Source organism: Rhamphochromis longiceps, linkage group LG13 (assembly GCF_057381845.1).
Source record: "Rhamphochromis longiceps isolate RC_006_pf linkage group LG13, R_longiceps_female_GT1.1, whole genome shotgun sequence".
Lineage (NCBI taxonomy): Eukaryota > Metazoa > Chordata > Actinopteri > Cichliformes > Cichlidae > Rhamphochromis > Rhamphochromis longiceps.
This window is the reverse complement of record NC_140569.1, coordinates 3145611-3171922: the sequence shown is the minus strand read 5'-3', so window position 1 is coordinate 3171922 and position 26312 is coordinate 3145611. Positions and strand designations below refer to the sequence as shown.

At 44.8% G+C, this 26312-nt stretch overlaps 3 protein-coding genes across 4 annotated transcripts; all 3 read right to left on the bottom strand.

The window, feature by feature from the left end:
• Positions 1–27: 27 nt before the first annotated feature.
• On the bottom strand, positions 28–19382 carry slc22a15 (solute carrier family 22 member 15). Of its 2 annotated transcripts, XM_085427258.1 has the most exons (13): positions 19250–19382; positions 17992–18132; positions 17770–17902; positions 16204–16368; positions 15975–16104; positions 15177–15237; positions 14367–14533; positions 8905–9045; positions 6676–6761; positions 5847–5955; positions 5371–5443; positions 2374–2532; positions 28–2236 (listed from the first exon to the last, which is right to left on the bottom strand). In XM_085427258.1, exons 1-13 carry the CDS (start codon positions 19349–19351, stop codon positions 2192–2194), a joined length of 1512 nt encoding a protein of 503 aa, XP_085283384.1. In that variant the 5' UTR covers positions 19352–19382; the 3' UTR covers positions 28–2191. The 2 variants fall into 2 exon arrangements, 1 of the variants encoding a protein (XP_085283384.1); XR_014914253.1 differs by lacking the exon at positions 28–2236 and having other exon boundaries at positions 2392–2532; positions 5243–5443.
• A 100-nt stretch (positions 19383–19482) lies between these two features.
• On the bottom strand, positions 19483–21619 carry LOC146655185 (uncharacterized). The gene has a single exon (XM_085427259.1). The coding sequence runs from the start codon at positions 21423–21425 to the stop codon at positions 20532–20534; it is 894 nt and encodes a 297-aa protein (XP_085283385.1). The 5' UTR covers positions 21426–21619; the 3' UTR covers positions 19483–20531.
• Positions 21620–24200: 2581 nt separating this feature from the next.
• LOC146655184 (uncharacterized) lies at positions 24201–26212 on the bottom strand. Its single transcript, XM_085427554.1, has one exon. The coding sequence runs from the start codon at positions 25233–25235 to the stop codon at positions 24414–24416; it is 822 nt and encodes a 273-aa protein (XP_085283680.1). The 5' UTR covers positions 25236–26212; the 3' UTR covers positions 24201–24413.
• Between the last annotated feature and the right edge of the window lie 100 nt (positions 26213–26312).

The window sequence follows — 26312 nt, the reverse complement described above, 5'->3', positions numbered from 1 at the left end:
GCCTCACGGTGAAAAAACGAGACGAGGAAGTTTTCAAGTGTTTACTGTCTTTATCACAGAGAGAACAGTTCATGAGCATCATTTATCTCTGTGCATACCGTCTATGTACAAAGTGCACACAGTGCTTACAGCAGGGAATCAAACATCTGCAGGCAGATGATGTTTAACACTTTCCAAAGTGCTTTTTCACAGTAAAAGGCTGCAGTCGAAGGCACGGCAGGAGGAGGAGGAATGCTGGAACACTTTCATTTAATTACCATCAGCTGAAGGAGAGGACCCCGACGGCCTCTTTCAGCACGAATACAGACGTGAGTGTGTTACACACACCAACATCAATAAAAACAGGAAGTAATCACATTTAAGAAACTTTGCAGAACACAGAGCTTCTTTCCTTTTTTTAAATATGTTTATAGATCATATCGCTGCAAGTTTTCCTCCAATGGCAGCGTCTCTCACGTTACAGAGGAAACGAAGCAGACTGTAAAACGACTGCATCAAACTGGCCTCACAGTCCTGAACGTCAGAGGAAACATCTGAGGACCGGTTTCAGCTCCTGCCCGATCTCCAGGCTGCAGAGCTGCAGTGTGCAACCTGTCCTTAATTGATTGCCCCTCACACCGAATGTACAGTTTGCTTTTTCACTCGTTTAACAGTTCATATCATCTAAAACCTGGAAACAAAAACAGATTCTTAGGACATCAAGTTTTCTTGTTTCTGGTTTTCTAGGTTCACCATCGTCATCGTCACATCTGAGAGATGTTTTTTTCGACTCTCCCGGACGCTTTAAAAGTAAAAAAAAAATCAGCAGATAAATGACTAAGTAATGAAAAAAAGGAAAACATCTGTCCTTGACGTTAAAAACAGCTGGTGATTTTACCTAGATAAACACATGAAAACACTAAGCCCACAGACGATCACATGATCACCATCAGCTGCTGTTTGGGAACAAGGAATAACGTCTGGGTCGTTCCCGTACCAGGCTTCCTGCTCCATCCTCTCTCCCTTGTTTATTAATGAATCTATAAACATAAATTTTCTGTCCCCACACAGATATTCATGGGTGCAGTCGAACACTCAAACACGATTGGTCCAGGACCAAACATCTTCCCCTGACCTGTTCTACATATTCCACGCTCTGCATTTAATGGCTTAATAATAAAAACTATTATGATTAATGCGAATTAAAGTGATGGGAATATAATCCATTCATAGTAAACTGAGCTGCCTGAAGATCGTCCACCATCAAACCCCAAACCAGTGAAAACACGTTGAAAGCTGCTGTTTTAAAGGGTCGGGGGGGGGGGGGTAAAGCCTCTGTTTATGAGGGGCAGCCAATGGGAAAGATGCGAGCTTTAGTTTGGTTTCTGCTCTCGTCACGTCTGGAAAGAGGCGAGCAGATCCAACAAGGCTTCTCATGAGCTGCTCAAACTTTCTAATTTACCCTTTGAAAGTGAAGTCGCTGCTCGGCTGAGTCGTGGTAGAAAAACAGGAAGCTGAGCTCCAGCTGCTCAGTTCATATATTTACACTTAGTTCTTTTTCATTATTCAATCCATTAAAATGTTTCTGTAAACCTGTAAATAAAAGTGAGTTTGATTATGTAGTTAAATTAAACCAGCCTGGTTTTTATTTGTGTTTGATAAATCGAGGTAAGAGAAGCTGATGGATCGTCTGAGCCTGACACGTGTGGACGTTTCTGACCACAGAGAAACCTTTCATGACTTTCTTAGTTTCTTTTAGACCTTTTTCCTGACGTTAAATCAGAGTGAAAATAATGATAATAGTTCCTGTCTGGAAGAAAATCACAGCTGACATAAATAATCTGATTATGTGTAAACTGTAGTGACTGTAAGCTGGTGTCCTCTGGTGCAGAGAGTCTTTAACACATTTCCTCCTGAAGCAGCAGAAGTCTAAAAACGTCACTGGAGGAAATGCTGTCGGGCTTCAGGAGCTGTCAAAGGTTTTTGGTCCCTCTTGTTAAATTCCCAGGATCTGGAATGTAAAGCGGATCATGACTCTCAGTCCTCGGTCTCTAAATTCGCCACCGCAGCGTTCAGGAATCGACCGCGACGCTGCGTCTTCCTACGAGGTCAGCTGACGGCGTTTTCGCTTCCTGCAGCGAACGACGGCTCAGAAACCGTTAATTAACGGGACCGTTTGCGGTTCTGAGCGATGAAGACGAGGCCGCCAGCTTCATTTGTGGGTCGATGCACAGCTTTCATCTTCATACAACAGAGGCTGCAGACAGAGAGGAAACAAGGACATGAGCGAGAAAACAAAATCTGTCTGACTGAACCGTCTGGTTTTATGTTACTTGATCGTCGGCTGTGGCTGTAGAAACAGAAACGTCCCACAAACACCCAGCGGTGCCTCACCTTGCTCTCCAGCACTCGGCCGAGCACCGGGCTGCCCAGCTCCTCCAGCGTCTCTGCTGCTGGTCTGTTCAGGGTCTCCGGCAGCAGGAGGCCCAAACAGGCCGCCGACAGGCCGCTCAGACAGAACACGGTGAAGGGCATGGAGGTATGGAGGGCCCGCTGCGACACACACAGACACACAACCGGGACCTTTTACTGTCTGAACCCTTCAGCCCGTGTGTTTACACAGTGAATATTTACACACACTGATCAGAAGGTCCAAGAGTGAGATCAAAACATAAATCAAGAGCAAATTGTTTGAAAAGATCCTTAATTATGTCCTGCTGGGGGATCAAATAAAAAAGTGTTTTTTTAATAAAAAGGTTGAAAAAGCAGCAAAGCAGCATCAGAGCTAAAAGAGGAGGACTGGTTAGACAGATGTGGCACTCCGCCTCGACCTGTGGAGAGATTCCTGCTGTCACATAATGTTGCATGTGCCAGCACAGATAAAGTCTGCACTCAGACTCATTTGGAGTTGTGTGATGTTTATTGGGGACAAAGTGCAGGTAAGAAAGCAATAACTAAGATGTGATTCAATAATGTGTCTCCAGTTCCTACAAAAACACTCCAAGGAATCGGACCTCCTACAAGATTACTGAGAAAATGAAATCACATCCAACTGTGAAACTAAATATTTGTTTTTACTTTGTTGAGCAAAATCTTCTTCTTCAGCAAATCTCTGGATAAGACCGAGTGACACAGGTCTCTACTTTCTGCAGAAATCTCGTGAGCACGAAAAACGATGGGAGATTTTTATAAACACGCCGGCCTTTTCCACAACAATGAGTCGCTCGTTTTTCCCCTCGTGCCAACATTTCATAATGTAATCCGTCTCGTATCGTTTGCTCCTCCTGAGGTCAGGTTTTCCTGCGTCTGTGAGTGTTGCCTTCACACTCTGTAAAACACCATTAACGAATGAGAAGCTGAGGTTTGTGGGTAAAAAGCCAACCTTCATCCGTTCAGATAAACTCCACAGCCTGGATGAGCCGTTTGATTAAAGGTCCCGCGCTCGGGCTCCGAATATCTACTGCCACGAGGACGCGATCAACACTCAGGTTTATCAATCGTGCTTTTATGAAAGAAAGGCTCTTCAAAAGACACGGTCGACTTTGCTTTCACAGCTTCGGTATTTTGTTTTTTAATTGTTTTTGAAATGCAAATAAGATGAAAATAATGTAAATTATCTGCCACGGCAACAGGAAACTGCAGCTGTGACAGAAAGTTGCAGACGGTGTTCTTGCAGGAGATTACATATATTTTTAAAAGAAGAACATTAAGAGCTTTTTAGCTGAGATTTCTGTAAACGCATGTTCGTTGAGCTTCCCTGTATCACCACTAGAGGTCACTGTTTATTTAGGTTTGGAGCACATGACAAAACGAGGTCAAAGGTCAGTGTGACACATTAACAGAAGAAACCGAAACAGTCATTTTCTACTTTCATGTGTCACATGTGACTGTTTGACAGGATTTTATTTCCCTGTGAAACTAATATGTTTACACACTTTGATCTGTTAGAAATTTAACTCGTGTGAAAGCGAAACGCAGCAGGTACGAAGTACACAAAGCACAGCGTGTGTTTATAAATCAGACCTGTGGTTAACGACAGCAGGACGGTGCACGAGGGCGGATAAATCATTACGGATAAACTTTCAGGCAGGAAAACCTGCAACACATTAATCAGGAATGTGTGAATCGGTGAGGTCATTAGTAAAACTGCATCAGCCAGTGAATGCAAACGATTTCCTGGAATGAGGTGTGACCTTGTCACTCAGACGAGCTGCATGAACTCCGTTTCCTTATAACTTTGCAGAAACAGCCTAACACAGATCAAAACCACAGCAGGACAATAAGTCCAGCAGACTTTCCAAGATCACGGCTGCGTTTTCCAGCATTTCTAGCCTCTGACGTCGCGCACCCAGAAGGGTGTAGTCAGGGCGACACTTCAGCAGTCAGTGAGTCATTAAAAGCTCCACCAAACAGATTTTCCCCTCAGCGTCTCGATGGTTTCACTTTGGAAATGCTTCACTTATTGAGACGTAACAGCCAGCGAACACTGAATGCCTCTGCGGCGCTGCGCACACTCCCTCTGAAGTTGAAGTACAAACACTGTTTCCTTCCTTTAACAAAAACGAGCTGCATCCACAGAGACGACAGGGCTGGTGGAGGGGATGTTGGCACACTTGAGGTTTCGCCGTCTATCACTTTTTAAAATTCCCCCGCTTCGTTTCAGAGTACAGAAAGCATGGATGTTTGACCACAGGCTGACATCACACTAACACTGACAGGCTAACCGTTCTCCCAGCTCACCGCGCCCTCCAGTATAAATAACTCAAGACTTTAGCAAGAAGCCGCTGAGCTGTCGAATGCAAAGATTCACACTTTAAGAAACCTGAGCCGGAAACCCCCACAGGCCTCGCTGATACTTTTACTATGTATGAGGCATAAATGCAACCGCACGAAGCAAACGGGGCGACTCGGCGCCTCGTCCTCTCGCCCCTGCACACACCGGCTAAAATATTTATACCAAGATGCACAAAATACATTTCAAAATAAAATCTCCTAAAAGAACAACATTTACAAGCTACCAGATGCCCTTCTTCATCATCACTTTCCCTCCTTTTTTATTATTAAACCCTGTTTTTAATGATCTGATCTCCATGCCAACAACAGCTCCAAACAGGAAATGCTGAAAAAGGAAGTGATACTGTTACCACTGCAAACGGGGAGCTGGTTGCTGCCTTTTCAGGCTCACAGCTTCATGTGAAAACACCAGCCTCCCACAGTCACAGGTCGCGCTCACATATTTCACTGTTTTGCATTTTAAACTCACATTTAAACGTCTGCTGGTTCCTGAGAGCTGCTGAGTGGCTCTGAAGATCAGATCGAGTGCTTCCTGCTGCTGGCTCAGGCTTGTTCCAGAGCATTTACTCCTAACCTCTCTCACACTCACAGCCTTACCATGGAAGGAACGAACGGTGCCAGGATTCCTCCAACTCTGCAGGACATGGAACAAACTCCCAGCCCAGCGTTCCTGAAACAAACAATCCGTGCACGTTAAAATCAGTCCGAGCGCACAGCTTTAGGACACGCTGACTTTGAAAACACAGGAATTATCACTTAATTGAAGGGTCTGTGCCAGTGTGACGCTTTTAATCTGGCTTCAACCGAAATGAGACATTTACAAACTCTGGAGGCATCTCAGCAGCTTTAATCCCGTCGGTTTCAGATTAAAAGACAAGACGTTTCCTAAAAGTTTCTGAGCTTGTGTTGATGCTACAGTTAGCTTTGACCCAACATACAGAAAAGGAGACGACGCAGAAAAGGCTCAATATTTTGTTCCTGGACGCCGACTGAACGCCCACCCAGGTCTCATTAACAGCAACGTTTTTATGAATGTGACCAACAGAAACTACGTAAATATGCACCCGGCTCACCTGATGACTGTGGGGTAGAGCTCGGACGTGTAGACGTAGGCGATGTTGAACGCTGCGCTGACCATCAGTTTTCCCACAAGCGCCAACGACGTCACACTCAGCAAAGCTCCTGCCAACACAAACTCAAACTGAGAGCTTGTTCTGATTGTTCACCTCACAGCAAAAACTCATCTCGTTCCCTCCCCGAGGAGCTTAATGATGTCACAAACCTGCAGCTCTGAACCCTTAAACTGACGGCTACAAATCTGCAGCACCAAAAAAGTTTTCATGCAACCTGTGTGGTTTATTATTCACACAAGACAATTTATTAAATATTACAATAAAATCTGCTTCATGTTTAAGAATGCAAGCAGTTTATTATCTGATGAAATGTGCATCAGTTCGCCCACTATTCCAAACACAGCATGTGTAGCCGGCAGCAGAAAGGTGCAAAGATGTGCTGATTTAACCGGTTTCATGTCTTGCACTATGCGAGGCATAACTATCATTCTGTTCTGCTTACACAACAATCACACACTGTGACACTTCTATCCATGCATATGGAAATCAGTATTTTATGCCAAGTGTTTAACACCTAAACAAGCCTTTTGCAGTTTTTTTTCCACTGGACTGAAATATGTTACAGACGCAGGTTTCATCTCACTTCCTCTTTACTTCAGAGTGAAGTCACTGATTTGTCAGGCTGACAAAGGCTCTTTCATACATGCACCGGCAGAGCTGCACCTTGGTAGGTGTTACCCAACGTGAGCAGTGCAAACATGTCTGAAGACGACTACTTCCTGCAGCTGCACATATTCCTCTGCAGTGCCGTCGAATATCAGAGCCTCACCTGCATTTTCAGGAATGAAGGTGGTGCAGAGGCAGGCGGAGCCAGCCAGGCACAGGAAGCTTGCCATGCTTTTCCTCCGCCCAGCCCTGCAGGACGAGACAGACATTCATGCAGGAGTTAGTGAGTAAGCAGCAGGAAGACCAACAGAAAACAGGAAGCAAAGTGAGGTTTTTCACACAGGCTCCACAGAAGTTCGAGCGCAGCTTCAAAAAGTTTGACTAACAATTTAAAATCCAAACAGGCTGTTTTTGGACGAGTTGCTCAGAGCTCATCCCTGTATTGCTGTGGCTGAGTCACACACCCTGTGGAAGAAGCTCATTTAAAGCTTGCATCCTCAGTCTTGTTCTGTCGGTCACTACCCACAGCTCACAGCCACGGCTGAGGGCAGGATCGTAGATCAGCCAGTAAATCCACAGCTCCACCTTCACTCTCTGACCAGGCACGCTGGTGTATGAACCCTAGAGAGCTGCGAGGGGTTTGGGGTAGAGATGGACCGATCAGATATTACGTGTCGGTCCGATACTGACCTAAATTACTGGATCGGATATCGGAGAAAAATAAACAAATGTAATCCGATCCATTAAATATCACGAAAGCACCTCACAAAACTTGCAACACCCCGTAACTCACCTCAGAACGTTAGCACGTCGGAGCAGTATGCATCACGTGATAGAGCGGCTGTGGCATGCAGGACCTGTCGGTGGTCTGGATAGCATGTGGAGCTTCGCTAGCAACCCGGCATTTCATCTCCGACAAAGTTATCCCCGAGAGAAGTAAAGCAAGTGTGTAAGTCCACCTCTGAATGTTTGTAAAGCATTCCTGCGTTAAGCTTAACAAGCGACTGCCTCTCCTGCTGCTACTTCAATCATGAAACTGCTTAATGATCAGCTGATCGGCTTTTCTGTTGCGAGTCCCTCTCTGTTGTTTGCTTTTGGCCCACTTTGCACCAGAAAGAGGAAACCAGCGGCTGAACAACAGCAGCACGTTTAAGCTTGATCAGCTGTTGTTAGAATTTATTTAATATTAATTTCTACTCGAGGATCTTTTTCTACGTAGCTGACGCTGGTAACTGTGCAGGGGCGCATCTAGCAAAGTTTAGCCAGGGGGGCCGATAGGGCATGAACAGGGAAAAGGGGGCACAAAGACATACTTTTCTTTCTTATTCTCATTTAAAATGTCGAGCTTTTAATAAATAATTATCTGACACCCAAAGTTTTAATTTGATGTAAAAGGAATAGAAGTCATTACTGTATATAGTAACTATTAAGTCTAATATATACACCCTAGTAAGCTATAGTACTTTTTCCTTTGGGAAGGTACCATCTGTGCAGTCTGCAATTTTGTTGAAGAAAGATGTTGAATCTATTTAATATTTCTTGAAAAATAATTGATTTCTGTGCATTTTTTTTCACACTGCATCAAATTAAGGTTGATTACGTCGATTAAGCATCATGAGGTGGAGCGTGAGGGGTGGTTCCCTATTTTTTATTTATTTATTTTTGTTGTTGCTGGGAGTTGGAACCCTATTAGTTAGGTTGCTTAATATTTACGCTAAGTACTCTTTAAAATACCAGAATAGGGAGGATGGTGTAGGTTTAAGTTTATTAGATTGATCAGTATTGCTGAACTATGAAATATTTTTTTTTTTTTTTGCATACAGGTATAACAGAATAGCTTTAGTGTAGTTGTTGTTTTAAACTTGAGTATGAACTTATACAAAATGCAGCAAAATATTTAAAAAAAAACAGTTTTGTTGATTAAAAAAAAACACTATATCGGATTCATATCGGTATCGGCAGATATCCAAATTTATGATATCGGTATCGGTATCGGACATAAAAAAGTGGTATCGTGCCATCTCTAGTTTGGGGCCTGACTGATCCCAGACCTGTTTCATTGGAAGCTCCTGATAAAGTCTCCTAAGCCAAACTGGTCGCTGTGAAAGGCTAAACATGATCTAAAAGACCTCTATGAACCAAGGGCTCATGCTAACACACAGGACCCTGTTTGATGTAGGATCTTTTTAAAATTATTTTCTTACTGCTGTCTACATCCATCAAGTAAAAGCAGCAGCTCACATTACAGCTGAGCGAGGACGCCGGCTCACAGCTACAGTTACACCAAAGGTAGGAGTGTGGCGGGAACCATCCTCTTCACATATTTCACAGGTCACAGTTAAAAATCACACAGCAAGTGTCGTGTGTGTGTGTGTGTGTGTGTCTGTCTCACCAGTGTTTGTTGATGAAGTATATGCAGAGTGGGTATGCCGGCAGCTCCACGAGGCCGTACATCGCCACATTAACGTAACGGCTACCAGACGTCTCGCCGGCCCCCAGAGTCAGCCCGTAGTACACCAGACTGCAGGCGTACCTGACACACACACACACACACACACACACACACACACACACACACACACACACACACACACACACACACACACACACACACACAAAATGTTTGTTGATAATATTTGAAAAAGACAGAAGAAACAAACGAGTTCATGAACCTGAAACTGTTCAAACTGACGACTCGTTAACAGAGCAAAGAAACGACTGTGCAGCATCAGTTCTGCTGACTGTGCAGCAGACGCCTACTTATTTGAGGATTTCTTTATTTAGCTACTTCCGCTTGTTACTTCTCTTTAAACTTCTTTTTCTGTGATGCATTTTATATTTTTGGAAATACTGGAAAACCCCCAGTATAAGACCTTCAGATCATTTTTGTTTCACATACATGTGGTTGTTTAAGTGTATTAGAAGAAAAAACTGATCATTGGTATCGATTTCAATGATGCCGTCCTGCATCATTTCTACTTATTTTATGGTTAAATTCAGATCTTGCTTGTTTTAATTTAAGGGTTATTTTGTCTTTTTATTCCTTATAATCCTTCAGAAATGTTTTCACATCACTGGGATCTTCTGGAGAACGTCAGCAGGTCGACTGCGTGTGAGTCATTAAAAGATGTGTTCACAGGACGAGCAGAGCAAACGTGTTTAAGGTGAAATCCTGTTTGTTGTGCTAACTCTGTGTACGTTCAGAAGCTTCGACCTTTTGCTGTTTGCTATAAACACATCAGAAGACGCAAAAGGTCTGAAGTGTGGGAAAATCAGTCAGCCCGAGCTGCTCCACTTCTCTAAAAGAATGAATCAGCTGCTGAGGTTAGAGGCCTGCAGCACTCAAGCTGTAACTTAAACTGAGCACAAAAGCAAAAGAGATGAAGTCTGTGAGCGATACAGAAAGTGTAAAAGCTGAGCAAAGATCAGCGTCAGAGCCTTTTCTCAGGGACGAAGGCAGCAGGTGTGACGCACGGATCCAAACATGGCAACAAACCCCAAACTGCAGCAGCTCAGTTATGAACATGCTTATTTAAAGGTTACGCCGAGCAGCAGCAGAAACAACAGGTTCAACTGTTACTGCAGAGAAAAGAGGAAATGCAGGAGCGTACAGAGACTGACACATGAGAGCACAACACGGCTCAGCTTCCATCACGAAGCGTCACCCTGCACCGCCCGACCGAGTCTGTGTGCATCAATAAGTCAAAGGAGATGAACCGAAGAGAAGTGAGGAAGAGGAGCAAAGCTAAAGCAAAAAGAGGAGCGAGCTGGATGTTTGGAGGTCTGGACTACATGACCTACATGCGTCTACTCCCATGAGATAACATATGATGGTATGACTGCGCTCTTTGTGTTTTGGCCTTCAAGAGGTGCTCCTATCAAAGCGCTCACTCTGTGGAATGTCCAGAAGTGCCGGGAAACACAGACTTCCTGTTCCTGTTAGAATTTCCACAGTGACACAGCCTACGTGTGGATGCTTATTCAACCCACAAAGTTTCTCTCTGCCTCCAACACAAGCAGCTTCTTCTTCTTCTTCTTCGTGCTCTTTATTCCTTCACAAGAGGTGAAAGCAGCCCGACAGCCGGGAATCCACCACAGACACGTTTTCTCTAAAGATTAGCTAAAAAAAAAAAAAAAAAAAACCACAAGAGACGTTGCAACAAAAAGCTGTGGTAATAATCTGCTAAGCCTAAAAATCACACCAGTTCCTTTCTAGGCATTTGCACAGGAAACATCCAACGGCCTCCGCCTTAGCTTACACCCTGCAACCATGGCCACATACAGGACTCACCCTAGGCTGGAGTTTCACCATAACACTCAGCACCATCCAAACTAGATCCAGCCAACACACATGAGACGACCTTTAACCTCTGACATGTCCCTAACAAACATTCCCTTTGCCCCACATTAGGTTTGTTCGGGTTAGGGCTGGGCGATATGGCCTAAAATTCATATCGCGATATAATTTAAAGCATGTGCGGTAACGATATATATCGCGATATATTCTTTTCTTCTGTATAACATATTTCCCACACTATAAGGACTTAAAATCCTTTAATTTTGTCAAAAATCGACAGTGTGCCTTATGTATGAATTCTGGTTGTGCTTACTGACCTCGAACAGATTTTGGCTGCAGAAATCTGTTAAAAATGTTTTAGTACAACTTTGGTAAGCAGCACTGCTTGATGGATTGTCAGAGCATTACGGCTGCCGTAGGGAGGAGCTTCAGAGTAATCTGGGTCCAAAACTCCGTCCGTTTCAGGTCCCAAAGTCAAACGAACACTGAGAGTTAAAAACGGTCTAAATTCTTTCATCTTTAATAAAACGATCAGCGTTGCTGCTTTACCAGGTGTAACAATTAAGTTTAACATCCAGGCATCCATGAAAACAGAATTTATTAAATTTAACGGAGTTAGAAGTTAACAGGAAGTTAGCTCGCTAGCTTCCACCTAAACATTTCATAGCATGTTCTGACAGAGATTTTTGAAACTAATTCAAACGTACAGCTCTGCTACCACTTCCAACATAAATGAAGACAGAAAACTAAACAGCAGTGGCGTTCGCAGGGTTACTGAAGTTGGACTACCTGGTATATAATGTTGTGCTACGTGATTGCTAGCGACACAGCTATGTTAGCATAACATTAGCACAGTGAAGCTGGAGGATGAAGCCAACTTTTTCTTCCACTCGATAAAAGTTAACGTGACGGATTCTGGTGGTTTGGGACAAATGCAATCGCATAGCAGGATGCTGTACACGGGCCAAACGTCAGTCAGGAGCACAACTGAGATTATTCATCCACAATACGAGGTTGGTCATTAATATACTGCAACAACATGGGAACAGAGCAGCTGCGAGAGAATTCAACATTAATGAATCAATGTTACGGAAGTGGAGGAAGCGCAGTTTTTGGCTTTCCCCATATTTCAAAAGTGCTTCATCTCTTTGCTATGACTGCCGCCCGCCATAATTTGCAGATGATAATGGTTGTAGCCGCTGCGATGCTTTCGACCGAAACAGGCGCAGTTTGATGACATCATCAACATGCGCTATCGCAATAGAGCGTTATAGTCAAAATCTATCGTTGGCCAAATTTATATCGTTTATATCGCCCACCCCTAGTTCGGGTCACCCAGCAGGAACGCAGTCGCTGCATCCAGACGAATCTCTGGGATCCAGATTAGTTTTAAACGTTTCTCCCATTTCTTTCTGACGTGCATTTAAAATGACAAATCAGAGAATAATCCTAAAAACAGACCGAGCTGCACCTCATGGGACAATTTCATCAAATCTGACCAAATGTGTCAATAAACCTGCTACTGTCAGTGTGATAAAACGTGCTGATCAGCTGATCTTTAGGACGGTGACCTGTAAACGGGGTCCATACCAGCTTTAATGCCCTGACATCTGAGTTCATCTCTAAAGCAGATGGAATAACTCTGAATGGATTACACAGGCTGACGATGAAGCTTCTGCAGATGAAAGTAGGTGTTGGTGATACGAGGAAGAAAACCTAAACTTGGACAAAAGATCACAAATGAACAACCTCCTTTGTGGAGCAGCAGATTATCCAGGAGAAAGCACTCTGGGTTTGGATGACGTTAACAAAGATCAACCCAATCACATCAGCTCCTCAGGAGATAACAGGAGGACAGAAAGCCCTGAAGAAGACTTCCAGGCCTGTGCTGACAGCAGAGAGCACGTATTTGAAACAGAATATTCAGTCACTGCAGTGGAAACAGAAGCACTTTCAGTATCAGCAGCATGATGATGACAGAAGTGATAAAAATATGAGCGTCAGTCACAGCGACACTGACGTTACTGAGCCTGAAATACAGACCGACACCAGAGCTCACACACAAACTAAAAGAACAAGAAACGTCTGTGCAGGGATGCATTTACTCAACTTATCAACTATCACCCACTCACTGTGTTTGTTCATAGCAGCAGGATTTAAACCAGCAACCCTGTGCTCATGAGTCATAATCTCTGACACCTGCAGGATGTCATCAAGCAGCGACTTCCAGGAAACGCCGAGTGTGACCCTGAGATGAGGACGAGGTCAGATGTATTTATAGAGCAACAATAAAACAACAAGAAATAAAATGGGACAAAAATGTTTAAAAGTCAAAGCAGAGAATAAACGATGTCACGCTGGAGCCGAACGCCAAGGAGAAGAAATGCTTTAATAAAGATTTAAAGGAGGCACCGTCACAGCTGTGTGGGTGTGGACATTATTCCAAATGTACGAGCACATGGCAGACTCGTTATTATAAACCCATCACTGATCAATAATCAATGATTTGTTCCTAATCAGTCACACTGATGGAAAAATGTGGCACTGCTGGATCTTTCATGGGAACATTTGAGTGAAGATGAGGCTGAAATGACTTTAAATAGATTTAGTTCTTACTTAAAACGTATCCTGCAGATGGTCTGATTGTAATCTGATTACATTTCACTCATTAAATCATGTCAAACGTTTAACAGCCACAGTCTGAGTCTGAAAATGACCTGAATCCTCCGCAGAGGCTCCACCCAGAACCAGATCCGCCCCAAAGTGTCACAGCCTCCATGACGGGTCAGTAAACACTTGTTATCAATCTCTGTCTCTCTTCCACAGCATGTCTTTATCCTGTCTTCCTTCTCTCACACCAACCAATCACAGCAGATGGCCCCGCCCCTCCCTGAGCCTGGTTCTGCTGGAGGTTTCTTCCTGTTAAAAGGGAGTTTTTCCTTCCCACTGTCACCAAAGTGCTGCTCATAGGGGGTCATATGATTGTTGGGGTTTTCCTCTGTATGTATTATTGTACGATCTACCTTACAATGTAAAGCGCCTTGAGGCGACTGTTGTTGTGACTTGGCGCTGTGTAAATAACATTGAATTGAACCATGTCCGGGTCAGATCCCAGGGTGGTGCTTAAATCGGGGGAAATAAACTTGCAGTTAATTGAACTAACTCTGATCAGCTGATGTGGAGCAGAAACAGTTTCTGAGACTTTACTTTTAAACTCAGTCCTGCAACGTTAAAATGACCAAATTTACAGCAGAACTACAAAAGTTAATTTCAGGACGGCCGTCACAAACGCTCGTATGCAGTGGCAGCGCCGGTTTAGAAAACAGGAAGTGCAGGGTTTAAATCCCAGAAGTTACATAGAAACAAAAGAGCCAACATGTGCACTTCGCTCCTGACTCTCAACTTATAAAAACACATCCAAACTCTAAAATTATAGTTAGTAATTAAATAGGACATGAAAGCAGGAGAAACCTATGCGGTATTAAAAGTGCTCCGAGCTGCAGTTCCTCTGAAGGCAGCCGAGGGTTAAACCCTCCAACATCTCTCCTTATACTCACCACACATACATGAGCACCATCGTGCGCAGGCGGAGCACCGGGTGGATGATCAGCTGCAGGACGCCGGCGCCTCGGCTTTTGTGGTTACCGGCTTTAGAGACACCAACGCGCTGCAGCATCAGGTGCTTCACGGCGTTGCCGTTCCTGCTCGCCATAAAACGCAGGACCTATTAAAGCAGAACCCAGGATCAGCCACGTGATGCTCGGTGTTCCTGAAAGTGAACAAAGGAAACGGGACGCGCAGACCCAACGGGTCGATTGATGTGACTTTACTTTAGCTCGCACTTCTCTCCAGTCTTTAGAGGGAAAGTGTCAGGATTCGAACCTGGAGTCTGCAGTTCTATCAAATGCAGCTTTGCAGGTTTATCTGCATTGAATCCATTCACACTTAAAGCTAACTTTTCTCCCTCGACAGAACAGCTCTCCTCTGTTTGCTGTTTCTAACACTGTGCAGGCCTTTGTCAAACCCCTCATTCTCCCTCCTTTTGCTTCCTGCTGGTTTTTCCCCACTGAGGTCAGACGATATCAGCGTCCTCGCCCAAACCTCCTCTGAGTGTAGGAGGAGAAAACATCTAATCACGAGCGCTTCAGACTCCAACCTTTGGAGAGCTTACTGAGGCTAAAAGCTGGTTTCTCAGCTCACTGAAACATTTAAAAGCACCTGATGAACGGAGTAAAGGAGGGTCTGTTCACACGTTTTCAGCTTCTCAGTTTTAAATATCTGTGATTCACACAAACATGCAGAGGTGCATTTTTCTAAATCCCGGGAGATTCTCACAGAGCGGCTCAGGAATGCTTCATCGCGTTTACCTCCTCAGCTCGCTCCGCCTGGCCCTGGGAGTACAGCCAACGAGGGGACTCTGGAAGAGTGCTGCAACCACAGAGGATGAGAGGAGGACATCACTGGGTGTGTTTGGTTCATTTTACAGACACAGCGAGTGCAGAAACATTTGAATGTCACAATCAGAAACAGCCAAAGCATTTATTTCACACAGATTCATTAATGTAAACACATTTCCACGGTGATGAGGAAAAAAACCCATCTGGTGCTGATCAAAAACTCAAACATAATAATACAAGATCCACACTTTGTGCACGATTCCCAGTGTATTTATAACACGGAGCCTCCCTCCCTCCTCTGTATGAAACCTTTCCATCCACATTCCTTACATTCATCCTAAATCACACTTCCAGCTCCTGCAGGAGGGTCCGGAGCTCATCGCAGGCCAAGCAAGATGCATGTAATCTCTCCCAGTCTAACCCAGGGTCTCCTCCTATTGGCTGCAGCTGGAAAACCTCCAAAGGGAGGCGCCCTGACAGTGCCTGAACCCGTTTGGACCATCAGTCTCCACGATCAGAGCTGTAGCAGGAAGCTTCACAGCCTTTGTGTGCAGAGCCTGGATGCCTGTTCTCTCTGTGGTGTTTACAGATTAACACTATAAAGCTGAGCGTATCAATAAACTGTTAACCTTCCTGGTTTAAATCCCAGGAGAACACGAGCTCTGTGTGTTTACGACGTCGCCCTGATGCTTCCAAACATCCAACACAAACTTTACTGGTTTTTCGTGGCTGTGTGGGGCGACTCGTCTCTCTGGGGTGTGTACTCACACAGACAGCAGGAAGAAGAGCACGCCGGACGAGTTGGCCGCCGTCGCCAAGCTCCTCCACGGCTGGATTAAGTAGCCCAGGGCGCCGAACAGGGCGATGCCGACGGCAAACGTCATGCTGGTCAGCGTCCCTGAAAGAAGGAAGACGAGGGATCGAGATTATTAATCTTTAACACCTAGAATTAAAGCCCTGCCAAGTAAATAATGTGACCGTGCCGGTGGTTTCCTACCCGTCATGGCCCAGTAGGACTTGCCCACGTACTCCTGCGTGAGGACGAAGCAAACGAGTCCGATGCCGCCGTTCATCAACCCCACCAGGAAACGAGAGGCAGCAAAGACCTCATAGCTGGGCGCAAAGGCGGTCACATAGCCGAAGACGACCTCAAAGAACAGGCCTGTGGAGGAGGAGGTGGAGGAGGAGAGGGACAACATTTAGTCAGGGAGAAGGAGAAACACACGAGAGATGAGGATGTGGTCATGTGCAGACACGTCCAACAAGCCTCCGAAGAAACAGAAGAATTCGTTTGACTCGAGGCAGCAGATCCTCTGGCAAAAATTCAGATTTAACGCTTCTATATCTTATTTTTAAAAACAGAACCGTACGAGCAGCAGCACTGACACAATCAGACTGAGGCACAGCGAGCAGGAGACCACAAAAGTTTAATGATTTATGGCCTGTTGTGGCACCGAGGACAGAGTCTGCAGCCAAATTCATGCAAATAAAGATCAAAGACTAATGATCTCGTGATTTTCAGATGAAGCCGTGGTCGATTAGTCGTTAACAGATGTGCAATCAAAGATTACATTAAATTTCTGACAGATTTTTGGAGAATCACCGAAAAAAAACAAAAACAAATAGAAAATAACTCAAACTCTCTTCAAAATGTGCCAGTTTATAACACGACTGACTTTCACTTCCTGTTTCTTCCTTTATCTCAGTCGTGCTCAGTAACATGTGAGCTCGTTCAAAACATTTGTGTCCAGGTCCAGTTCAGGGACTCTTAGCCGAGATGAAGCCGAGCACACAGCTAGCAGCTACCTGTCAGTCAAAGAGGCCACGCCCCTAACAATGCAAACCTAAAGACTCGATACATTTGAGACAAATTAGTTACAAAAACTTATGACAGCTGCAGCTCTCTGCTTTTTCCAATTCAATTTAATTTACAAAGCAACACAACAGCTGTTGGCTCAAAGTGCTTTGAGGTGAACACAGAGAAATCCAACAAACCGTCTCTCACTGTAGCCACTAACAACACAACACAGCTGAAAAACACTGTCGCTGTAAACTGGAGCTCTATAAATAAAGTTTAACGTCCTGTGAGCTGCCTGTTGGTTTGCAGCCATGCGAGAAAAGAAGCACGCCTGTGTAGACTGATAACCTTCTCTTTTACTACATAATTATTTATCTTTGTGCATTTGAAGATCTCCAACATCTTCAAGCAGATGCTTCAGAGTCTGGCAGGCGATTAAAGAAACCCTCAGAAATCTGTAGCTGGTGCAGGGCCCGGCCTCCAACAGGAAGCAGAGTGATACAAAACCCGAAGCCTAAAAAACCCAAAAATTAATCGCAGGGTCAGCGAGCAGTTTACGCAGCCACGCGCACTGAATGATGTCATTTTATTATCAGTCATAAAACTGTGGCCTCCGGGCTACAAGAGGAAAAACAAGAGCGGCAAACAAAGAGTTTCAAGCTTTAGGGACAAATACAGCAAACCTATAAACAGCAAAACATGAACGCTCACTAACATCACAGACGTATTCATGAACAATGCAACTGTCATCAGCCTCAACCTCACCTGTCAGGTAAACGGGTCTCCGGCCAATCTTATCCGAGAGAGGCCCAAAGACGACGTTCCCGATTAGGAGCCCGGCGAAGAAGAGCGACCCGGCGAGGCTGACCTTGTAGGCCTGCTGCTTGATGAGGAACCACTGAGGAAACACAGAGACAGGAGGCAGGTTTCACCTGTGGGCTCTCAGGTTAGCCGGATGAGCATCCTGCAGGAGTCTGCCGCTCTCACCTCAGTCACGATGGAGTCGACGTTCTCTGTAAAGGTGACGTGCTGGCTCACAGGGACGCCGTCCTGATGCGGCTGCTCGATGCGGTACTCCGGTGTAAAACCAACCAGGACGATGAGCATGGACTGACAGGCCATGTACACCTGAAACAAACAGACACACAGTCTGGGGTCATCACATGCAGACTTTTTATAAAAATTAGAGGCTTTGTTAATGTGGGGTTAAAACTGTTCACACATAGAAGGACCGAAACCTGACTGCATTCATCTTAGACACCTGAGTCACACAGGGGTAATGTCCCTGCTTACACAGGTGAAAATAACGGGCCCTCCCAGTTGTAACACACACTTATGAACACAGGGATGGCTTTTAAAAGGAATGTGATATGGCTAACTGCAAAATCTGTGAAGTACAATAAAAAAAACTATCAATGTAAACAATATATGGACATATCCTATACAAGCATCATACCAGGTATGTCAGCTTAATCAGTGCAAATCATTAACGTCGGTCCTCAAATAAATCCTGTCAAAATAATGGAAACTGTGTTTTTCTTCAAGCCTGAGTAAACTGAAGTACATCTAGCTAGATGGAGGGTTAGATTAACGCTTAAACCAAACTCCACTTTAAAAAAAAATCTAGTCCGTCGTTAAATGGTTTTTACGTAACTATATATCAAAGTGTGGAGATATTTTTTCTATACTGGGATATTTTAGGTGCTTAGAAAAGCGTCGGCTTTTGTTTGAGCTGTGTCTGCGCCATTTTGGTTGAATAATCGTGTAAAACAAATAACAGGTGCCCGTTAGCGTAGCCAAATCACAGCGGCAATAAAAAGGCTAGCTACGATTATTACAAGTTTAAATACTTGGCCGAATTAAAGGATGGCTGGAATAGATATCTAAAGAAAATCAAAATATGACTAGGAGTAAAGTGCAACTTGACATGACACAAGGAAACATTATTTTAGTAGTTTCTTGCAGGCAATCTGGAGAGCACTTCACTGCCTGGAAAAGCAGCCCTTCTGCACATCGCTAAAATGTGAGCTTGTAGTTACAGCTCGATGTTGTAGTGTTATAGTAATGAAACCGTAATAAAAAAAATGTGTTAAATTAAGTCATAAATGTGTCGTTTTGTTGAGGGTCCACAGTTAAATTCCTGAAAGCCACGTATGCGCTACTCAAGCTAACTGCTACTACGTTACTGCGCGCACACTTGCCGCCATTTCCCGCGAACTAAACGCTAATTTTCACATCCGCTCACCTGAGTCAGGACGAGGACAGCCACCGCTCGTTTCTGGTAGGGCCCAAACTCTCCGACGAGCTTCAAAGCGTCTTCTAAATCCATCACAGGTGAGACATTCATGCAGCTGTGCGCGTTCCTGAGTGGAAGGATCTGCGCAAGCTAATATTCCACCGCGCACTTCCGGCTTCGCTTGAGCCGGGCGGCCATTTTATCGCGCTCGGATTTTGGGAGGTAAAATAACACACCATGAGTCTGTGTAGCACTGCCAGGTTTATTTTGAAAGGCACCAGTTTCTAATAAATAATCAAACTGCCAATTTGTAAAGAAGCTGATACGACAGAGTCGGAAGACAAACTTTAAAAAAAAAAAAAGTAAAAAGGGAGCACAGAGTGTAGAGCCATGTCCTATAAAGCCATGTCGGGCATTACAGGAGTACATGATTGTGAGATGAGCTTCATAAAACGTCCTCCATCCTCTCAGGTGCAGAGAAGCAGGGCTCCAGAGTGGATTTAAACATGCGTGATCCAACACAGTGAGTCCAGTGTGCCCTTCAGCCTCCGCGGCTGTGACGGGACATTAAAAGGCACCTTTTTCTCACTTTGCCTCCATAACATGTGACCGCTGCACGTGCACAGACGTCACAAACGTCCTTTTCCACTTTCTGAAACAGTTCTGCACATGTTTGTCCTCAAGGATGACGCCACTAAAATATGCTAAAAACAAAGCTAACAACAGCACACATTTACAAAACATCACTGAATGTAAGTTATCGGGGCTTTAACACAGCGATGTACACGTTCATGATTAAATGATTGCCTCACAACATGATTGAATTTAGCGAACGGCACTCATTCCACTTTGCACTGAACTCAAACATCACATTTATTTACTGTTCTGGCATTGTCATAATTTTATGTTTCAGAGTGGATCTGTTCTGCTTTTATCATACGTGTAAAAAAGGAGCTAGTCTGCTTGTTTCAGGCAGAGGATGAAATGAAGGGTTAGTACATAAAGGATTATTATTGACCTGTGAATCATGCAAAGCCATCATAAAAGATTCAGAGAATAAACATGAGCAGGACGGATCCACCTTAAGAACACTTTTATACACGTCTTGTAACTGTACTTCCCAGCTGTGGTACTGATGGTATTACTTCAGTATGAAGATAAAATTACTTCTTCATAAACTGACAGTTTGTACACTGCAGGATTATTTTCCTTCTCTCTCCAGATGCAGGCAGCTGTGGAAATCAAACATTTCTCATTTCATTCATATTTTATGAATAATATGGCCACAGCATCACTGTCTAGTGTCCTGTTCAGCGGTCAGTGCATCAATCTCTCCCTTCTCATTCATATTAGTCTCAGTTGTTGTTGCGTTTGCTGCGTTTGTTGATTTCTTGCAGGGCAAACAAGAATCAACCTTGTTCTTGAATGATTCCAAAGTACGGTAGAGCAGTAAAAGTACAGCTGCAACTACCAATAGGATTACGACTAAAACAATCCCCACAATCACCCCCGAACCAGGTGAAGATGGCTCCTTGGTCGTTTCCTCCCGGTAGAAAGGATTGTCTAAGGCGTTGCTCTCTTTCTCACTAAACAGATTCTTTATTCTGCAGGAGAACTTTTTCACACGCTGTGTTTCCTCATCATTGATGATCTCCACGGTGTTCTTTCCAGACTTTTCCCACTCTCCATCATCCTTCTTCCAGAAGTACTCCACAGGCCCGGCTTTGCTAACGTCTCCCTCACACACCAGTTTACAGTCCTTTGAGGCTGAGCTACACGACAGCGGCTTCGCTTCCAGCACAGGCTGGGGCACATCCTCGATCGCCATAATCTTATGAACCCGACTCTGGACGTGGTTGTTGATCTCCACTGTATACACCTCATTGTCCGCCGCAGTCATGTTCCTGATCTCCAACTCTCCTGTGCCAGTGTTCAGAGTGGTTCGGCCTTTAAACTTGCTGTAATATGTCAGAGGAATCTGGTCTTTCGCCCACTCAGCCAGCAGGTTCTTGCCGTATTTCCACACGACGCTGGTGATCGCTCCACCGACCGGCTGAGGGCTGAGCTGGAGTGTGCCACCAACCCTGATGTACTTCTCCACAGTCTCCACAGTCTGGGCCTGACAGAAGCTAACGTTAGCCACCAGCAGCACCAGCAGCGCTCCGAGAACCACAGACCGACCCATGTCCACTGATCAATACAGGAGTGACAGAGTATCGATGATCACATCAATAAAAACTCACTCGTCGAAATCTTTTCAGGCAGGTCAGTAAAAACCGACGAACATGAGGCGGTTTGAGTCGCTGATAAAGAAACAGACCTCCGCCCTTCTCTTCCTGTGGAGCAAAACGTCTCAAACCTGCTGCGTCCCTCCCTACTGAGGGCGGAAACTGCCGGTCACTTTCATAATAAAAGCACAATAAAATACTCCTGAAGTATTTCAACCTATTTCTACAGTCATTGATTTAAAGCCATATATTCTAACCAGTTTCGGTGATAAATTAAACATCTGTTAATTCTGTAATATTTCTCAATAAATTAATAAAAAAAATTCTTTTCTTTGTCAGAAGAGTCAAAGTTAATTTGGAGATCTGTGAGGTGAAAGTCAGTAACAAAAACTCGCATCGGTTGTATAAAGTTGGATCCAACTGTTGTCCATGGGATTTATGGTTTCCCTTCCTAATCCTTAAAGGCTCGCAGGTGAAAGTGATCAACACAGGTGAATACAACACTCAAACTAACGCCTCAGCACCACGAGGAGAAGAAAGCAACCTGAATGCGAAGATGAAAGAAGAAGAAAGAGGCAAACAGCTTATTTTTACAGCTATACAACACTGCTGTTAGTGTGAGCGTAACATCAGGTACCAATTCAATAACGTCATAATCAGGAAAATCCTCAGGAACATGTAAAAAGAAAGAAGAGTTTATCAGAGGCGCTGTTTGAGGTTTTACTGCTTTATTGCTGCAGTCAAAACAATCCTCGCTGATATTGTATTTATATTATTAACATGACAATTCATGTTTTATATGTGCAATGAAGCAGAACAGCGACGCAACACGGCTTTATTTTGAAAAGCACGGAATCGAGTTTCCTTAGAAAGTGAAAGTAACTCTAAAGTAGGCCTCGGTCCTATTGTCCCGCACTTATTGTAAAATGGTTTGTCTGTAGCCACATAACGTCTGTATTAAGAACTAAATTAGTCTTAAAGAATAAAAGCGACAATTTGACAGCAACCCCGAGAACCACACACACACACAGGCTCCACGGGGAGGTGTCTGACCTCCACGGGTGCCCGAAGTGTTGCAACCACGATCAGAGCAGTTTGAATTCTCACATAGGAAAAACCTATGTGCTTCTTAGGGACAGAATGTGTATGTAAATACATACATATATGTATTTATATGTAAATATGTTTACCTATAAACATGTCTGTATTTCAGTTCATCCACAGAGTGACTGCAGGGAGTGTTCAGGGTGAATTTAATATTTACAATAAGAAAAGCATAGATGGTTTTCTGGTTTTCTATTCAGAGATTAAAGAACAAAGCTGTCACATGAGGTAAATGGGATGGACACAAGTTCCAAACCGGAAGCGAGACAGTGAGTGAAAAAAAGGTTTATTTCTACCCACAATTAAACACAAGCCAAATCAAAACGACGCCACTAACTAGTGGGCGCGCCGTACTATGAAGTGACCGGGGCGCTGTAATGAGAGGAGAGCACAGTCAGAGGGGTCCAGCAGTCAGTCAGCGATCCTTCACAGTTAAACTGAGTTGCCTTACTTGGTTTCAGGTGGAGGGGACAGGTGGGGCGCGAGGCCCGCATGAGGTCGAGGCGTGGAGAGGCAGGCAGGTGAGAGGTGGGCTAGTTGGCAACATTGTACCAGCAGCTGGTGGCCCAGGTCCAGAAAAGCAGAGATAACTGAGGCAAGAAGCCCACTCCAGGAGCCAACTCTGAAGACAGGAACATTTTCACACAGGATCTGGACACAGCAATTACACACCACTGACTAACATGGGATAGCAGATACTCATGCGATGACTGATTGAGTGTGCAGGTCTTATATGCTGCCGGAATAATTGCCCACAGGTGGTCAGCCAGGGAGGAGCAACCGATCTCCGCCCAAAGGAGGAGGGCTGCTGTTGGAAACCTGCAGGTACCCACCCAGACCATGACAAAAGCCTCCTCTCCTGCCTGAATGTGTTCCTGTAAATCTTTGCACATAGGGCCTGTTCTGTGTCTGCTTCCTTTGGAGTCTGTTCATATCTTTTTTATTTATTTTTTGCCATCAGCTTAATAATAATGAGAAGAAGGCTAGTGCCCTGTATTTGGGTCCTCTCCTCTCCCGTATCCATGACAGAAACATCTTTTCAAAATGTGTAAAGCTGTCTCTGATGCAGTGGAATTATAAATTATTATTAAAATTAATTTAAACTCTTTCAGAATGGATAAGTGACATAATGACTTCATGCGCTTGTTATTAATGAAACTGGCTGCTGAAGGACAGATGATGCTGTAAGACCTTCTAAAATCCTTGTTTTTGTGGACGCTGAACTGTAACACTGTATCATATATGCTGTTCGCCTGTTATGATCTGTGGTTTAGGTTCCAATGTTTTTGATTTGTCTTAGAGGTTTATTATTATTATTATTCCCCATCCATCGATCGATCGATCGATCGATCGATAGATAGATAGATCATGATGGAGAGCAGTCTGTTCAGTGACCTCTGCTGAATCAAACACTGGTCAGCTGTTTGGTCCTGGACAGCCATCAGAGCTGCCTCATTCACAGCCTCTTTCTATGCTCTAGTGCTTTTCATCTAACATTCACAAACATACTATGATGGGGAGCAACCTGAGAGCAGCTCAGAGCTGAGGCTCTGACTCATGCAAAGCTGCTCCAGAAGAATCAGAGGACAGAAAACAAGGAGATTTTTTTTATTCCTTTATTTATCCAGGTGAAAATCTCACTGATATTAAAAATCTGTTACTGGTAGTTGAGCAGTTTCTTTTCACTAGAACACTGAACAGTTCAGAGTTCCTGCTCAGACAGAGGTGGCTGTTAAATAACACAAACATTCATGCTGCCGTGAGTTTATCTGCATGTGTGTCTCTCCTGCAGCAGGTCACAGTTTCTAACGCACAAACAACAAACCCAGGCTGATGACGCTTCACACAGAGTTACACGTCGCTGACATCTGTGGGACAGAATTCCTGCCTTCGAGCTTCTTAATGGTCTTCTGGATAAATTCTCTCTGACAAAATGCAAACAGAGCCACAGAAACCAGGGCTGCAGCTCCAAAAGCTCCGCCCACAGTGACCGCCACACCTGTCCACCCTGCAGAGTCAGGTGGGCTCCTGTGTCTGTAAAAAGGATTATTGATGGGCTCGCTGTCTTTCTCACTCACTGGGTCCTTCATCCTGCAGGAGAAAGTTCTCACATGGTGCAGCTCATTAACATTGAGGATCTCTATCTTCTTTTCTGACTCCTCCCACTCTCCATCGCCCATCTTCCAGTAGTAGGTGATGTCCTCAGTGTCTGCAGTGTGTCCATAGCAGTGCAGTAAACACCGAGAGGAGGCCTGACTGCAGGCCAGAGGTGTCACAAAGGCCTCAGGCTGGGGCACCTCATCCATGGCTGCAGCTCTGTAGAGCTCGCTCTGAGGCTCGTTGTTGATCTCCACTGAAAACACTCCAGCGTCCTCTGCAGACGCAGCGCTGACGCGCAGGCGTCCGGTCCCGGTGCTGAGCTCTGACCGGCCTCTCAACCCTCCGTAGTATCTCACCTCACGCTCTCCCTCCGCCCACTCGGCCAGCAGGTCGTGGTTGCGTTTCCACACCACGCTGGTGATGCGTTTAGTGACCGGCGGCACAGGCTGCAGAACCAGGGCGTCTCCAAGCCGAAAGTATGCCTGAATAAGCCCGGGCTGGGAGAAGCAGGGCACGGCCAGGAGCAGCAAAGAGAGGAGGCAGAGATCAGCTGATCGCTCCATGTTCACAGATCAGAGCAGGAAAAACAGAGCGAGCACAGAAAGAGAGAAACTCTCCTCATATCCAGAAAAACACGGACATCAGCTCCCAACCCACCTCCACACCTGACACTGAGAGAATGAGCTCGTCCAGAATCCACAACAACAAATGAAGGAACAAACCGAAAGTAACTCTGGGTGCTTTCCGTCCGACCTCAGAGCTACAAAATACCGTAACCGGCCAACACAGCAGCTCAAACTATAATCACGGTCACATGACCTCATTTATTCACAATTGTTTTATTTCACACTTCAAACTCCATCATTTAACGTTTTTCTTCTTCCGCACGCGCACACACACGTACACGACATACTAATATAAATATCATATTTGTATATCGTGTATATAAGCAGTACAAATATTACTGTAAACAGGACAAGGTCAGCGACAGTACCACCTCGCCCTCAACAAGCACGCGCACTCTGCACGTATCAGCGGGGGAATTCCGCAATGACGTCATCAGAGGAAAACCGCAGTAAACTTTGGTGCTTTCCTCTCAAAACATAAACCAGACAGACTTCTTTTTCACTCGTGGAATTCTCGGGGTTTTTCTTTGGTTTCTCTAAGCATGCGCAGTCTGACGTCACGGTATATTTGCTGGGATGTCCACTTATGAATGAGGACTCAAAACTGCCGGGAGCTGCTGTCTCCACCTGTGAACTCCCACAACTTCTGCTTTTATACAGACGCTCACATCAGCAGGACTCCATGAACGACTATCAGCACCGGGCTCCTGTTTACTCAGAGTCCCTGTGGAAACGTGAATGTTTTCCACGTTCTGGCCCTGTGCGTTAAAGACACGGCGTGTAACACAGCGTGCTGCTGTCGGCCACGAAACATAAATAGTGAAAGTTCATGAAGCAGCACAGAAACCAAAGAAACCTCACAGGCTGCAGTGTCCTCCAGCCCACCCGACAAAAACATTTGAACTCTTCGTGGTTTTGCTGAACCCACTCTACCCGCCATCGCTCCACGCCACATTTCATAACGTCTAACCAGGAGAGCCACACGTGTCCTGTGCTGACGTCATAACCGAGGAC